Consider the following 3849-nt stretch of genomic DNA (forward strand, 5'->3'; position numbering starts at 1 on the left):
GAGGGCGCCCACAGAGTCCAGGCTGCCCCCGGGGTCAGCACTGAGAGTCGCCGGGGCACCGTTGTCTGGCGCACAACTGTTCCCTGGCAACCCACCCAGCCCACGCCCACTTCGAACCCTCGCGCAGAACTCGGAAAGTCACAGAAGGTCTGAGGGTAGCAACCTCAGGTTGGCAGGGGGCGAGGCTCCCACTTTGCCTGAAATAAAGGTGAGGACCAGAGGGAGGGTCGAGGGACCCCATGGAATCCATCTCAGCCCACGCCGACAGCCCTTGGTGGCCCGATCTGATGCCCACACACTTCACCGGGGGGGTCTCAGGGGCTCAGTCTCTGGTCAACACAGCGAGGTTCCCAGGACCTACCAGGGCTCAATGTGAGGACCATGAGGGATCCTAGACACCGGAACAGTCGGTCCTGGGAGGCCTGGAGGATGGAATGACCGCACGCGTGTTTTCTGACTCCCGATGTGGGTCAGACACACTCTGGGGACTTGGTGTAAGGAGAGGGGCCTCCAGTCAGCAGACGTAGGGCCTGGGACCTGCCAGAGTCAACGTGAGGACCCGGAATACCCTGAGGGAGGGCTCAGATGGAACAGAGATGGATTTTAGGCCCTGCACTCAGTCTCTGGAAGTCTTGGAGCAGGGTAACCAGATGACACGATTCCTGCCTTCTGCCTTGGGGGTCTTCTGAAGGTCAAGACCTTGGGCTGAGTGTGGCAACAAGTAGACAGCCAATGGGGTCCAAGGACCCTAAAGGAGGACTTAGCAGACCCCCACCCCAGACACAGGGGACCCCAACACAAACTTGCCCCTGTGGTCTGTCCTGGGCACCCGGGCATGACGTCAGGAGGAGTAGCCTCCCCATTTCTTGACGGTGGCCTTGGCCTGCAAGGTGCATCCTCAGGTCAGTAGAGGGATAGTTCCAGGCCCTGCCAGGAATAAATACAAATACCTTGAGGTAACTGAGGGGACTCCCACCACAGACGGAGGGGCCCCAAGGAAATCGATCCTGCCCCTGTCATCCCTGAAGTCCCCAAGCAGAGATGGCTGCAGGTGGTGCACCCTCACCTCTGCCTAAGGCTCTTAGAGAGGCGAGGCCTTGTTCTGAGGGGCAACTTCAGGTCAGTGCAGACGGGAGTCCCAGGATTTGCCAGGTCTCAAGGAAAGTACCCTTAGGAGGATGGAGAGGACGAAAGTTCCTCCATCACAAGAGAGAAAGGACCTTAGAGTCCAGCTTGCCTTGTTCTCAGGCCTGGGAGGATCCAGGCAGGGAGAGCCAGATGTGTTGTGCTTCCACTACTGTCCTGTGCTCGGGGATGGGGGAATCTCGGTCGGAGTGGAAATATGAGGTCAGTATAGGGAGGAGTCCCAGGATCTGCCATGAAGCCTGAATGCACCCGCCCCCAATCTCAGAAACGTTAGGACAACACAGAGTCCGGCTGTCACCTGTTCTCAGTTCTGAAAGGAACAACGGTGACCCTGAGTGGCATGTGCACTTCTACCACAGGTGGGAAGTTGGGGAGTCCTCAGGGAGGTGAGGTCTTCTTTGAAGGGGTAGAGGTCAACTATCCCAGGGGGCATGCCAGGAGGAAGGGCAGGCCCTGGCAGGACTAGAGATGGGTACCCTACAGAAGGACTGTGGAATGGAACCCAACCAAGGCAGAGGGCCTCGTCCTCGATGCCAGGGTTCTGTCACGGTGGCAGGAGTTGTCGGGGGGAGACGTGCGATGTGATGGCTCCTCACTTTTCTCTTGGGGCTCTCGGGGAGGTGAGGACCTTGATCTTAGAGGACGATGTCAGGTCATCCAAGGAAGCACATCCGCTCAGCAGAGAGCAGAGTCCCAGGTCAAAGCGAGGAACTCGAATGTACGCCAAAGTGAGGACCCTGAGTGAGCATGGAGGGGGTCACCCAAACAGAACAGATGAGACCCCACAGCACCCAGTCCAGCCCCACCATACCATCAGCCCCAGAACCTCAGGCTATGCCACCTGCACCCTGAGGAGCTGTCGGGCTTCTTCAGGTGTTTAGAGGACAGGCTGCCCAGGAGGGGAGACCCCTGTGAGGCCTGAGAGCACCCTTAAAGAGGAAACCTCTAAGTTGCCTTTGTCCAAGCCACCTAGGGTGGATTTCTCAGCTGAAGCTGCTCACACTCCCTCTCTCCCCCAGGCCGGTGGGTCCCTATCACCCACCTTCTGCCCACACTCTTGTTGCAGCCTAACACCAGTCACCACGCCTCTCGGTCCAATGGATGAGCTCCCCAAGCTTGGGGAAGGCCATCAGGACCCAAGAGAGAACCCGGGCCTGCTGGAGGCACAGTTTTTTTGGGATGAAGATGACGAGGAGGAAGAGGTGGTGGAGGAGGAGGAGGAGGAGGAAGAGGAGGCCCTGTCTCCCTCCTCTTCCCTGTCTTCCTCCCTCTCTGTCCTGTTCCCCGACTTCCTGGAGGAGGTGGATGCTGCTGCGGTACCAAGTCCTCCCCAGAGCCCTGAGGGTGTCTGCCTCATGCCCCCTGCCATGGGGTCCTCTCCCTGGAGCCAATCTGAAGATGAGGGCTCCAGCAGCCAAGATGAAGGGGGTCCGAGCAGCAGCGAAGACTCAGAAGATGCCGAGTCCTTGCTCCAAGATGCCCTCCGTTTGAAGATGATCGACCTGGTGGTCTTCCTGCTCCTGAAGTATCGCGAAAAGGAGCCAACCACAAAGGCGGAAATGCTGAGCAGTGTCATCAAAGAGTACCAGGACCACTTCCCTGAGATCTTCAGCCTAGCTTCTGAGTGCCTGCAGCTGGTCTTTGGTGTTGATGTGAAGGAAGTGGACCCCAGCAACCACTGCTATGTCCTGGATACCACCCTGGGCCTCACCTACGACGAGATGGGAAACGATGAGGGCAGCATGCCGAAGACCGGCCTCCTGATCACGCTCCTGTGCCTGATCCTCCTGGAGGGCGACCGCGCCTCTGAGGAGGAAGTCTGGGAAGCGCTCAATGGCATGGGGGTGCGTGATGGGCGGGAGCATTCCATCTTTGGGGAGCCCAGGGAGCTCATCACCAAAATTTGGGTGCAGGAAGAATACCTGGAGTACCGGCTGGTGCCCAACAGCTGTCCTGCCCGCTACGAATTCCTGTGGGGTCCCAGGGCCCACGCTGAAACCAGCAAGATGAAGGTTTTGGAGTATTTGCTCAGGGTCAATAGGAAGAATCCCATTTCCTTCCTGTCCCTATTTGGAGGGGTTGACAGCGATGAGGAAGAGGGAGCCTGAGCCACAGTTGTAGCCAGGCATTTTTAGGCCCATGTCCAGCATCATCTGCTGGGCATAAGTGAGGCCTTGCGTTTGGGGATAGCCATCAACATTCTAGCTAGTGAGGGCCAGGGCAAGTTGGGGTAACATGTAGCATCTTTGGGCTCCTATGAAAATTTAAAAATTGATTTTTGGGATTCTTTGGGGGGATTTTTTTTTCAAATTTTCCTATAAATGAAAGGTTTAATAACCTTCAGCACCTAAGTGTGTGCATAACATCGACCGACCATACATGTATCTGTTCCAAGCAGTTCAAGAGCGAGAGTTTTGCTATTGTGTAACACAGATCGAGACACCTTCCATCCTAGTTTGCGATCCTGAAGTAGATAACATGACATTGGAACAGGATTTCCTTGGAAATGTGAAAGAATGTAGCAATGCAATTGATGTGGTCGACAAATAGTGAAATAAAAGTAAAACCTTGTTAATTCCTGCATCTTCTCTTTTCTCGTCCGTCATTCTGTGAAACAATTGTATATAGCTGGATTTGCTTGGTTCGTTCGAGAAAGTGGGAGGCATTTCACGGGAATAGAGAAGACGCGGGCTCAGAGGTTCA

At 55.8% G+C, this 3849-nt stretch overlaps 1 protein-coding gene across 1 annotated transcript; it reads left to right on the forward strand.

The window, feature by feature from the left end:
* Positions 1-1791: 1791 nt before the first annotated feature.
* Positions 1792-3254, forward strand: LOC105308197 (melanoma-associated antigen 8-like). Its single transcript, XM_011384041.1, has 3 exons — positions 1792-1874; positions 2213-2348; positions 2445-3254. Exons 1-3 carry the CDS (start codon positions 1792-1794, stop codon positions 3252-3254), a joined length of 1029 nt encoding a protein of 342 aa, XP_011382343.1.
* The last annotated feature ends 595 nt before the right edge of the window (positions 3255-3849 follow it).

Source organism: Pteropus vampyrus, unplaced genomic scaffold, assembly GCF_000151845.1.
Source record: "Pteropus vampyrus isolate Shadow unplaced genomic scaffold, Pvam_2.0 Scaffold556, whole genome shotgun sequence".
In the NCBI taxonomy this organism is placed as follows: domain Eukaryota; kingdom Metazoa; phylum Chordata; class Mammalia; order Chiroptera; family Pteropodidae; genus Pteropus; species Pteropus vampyrus.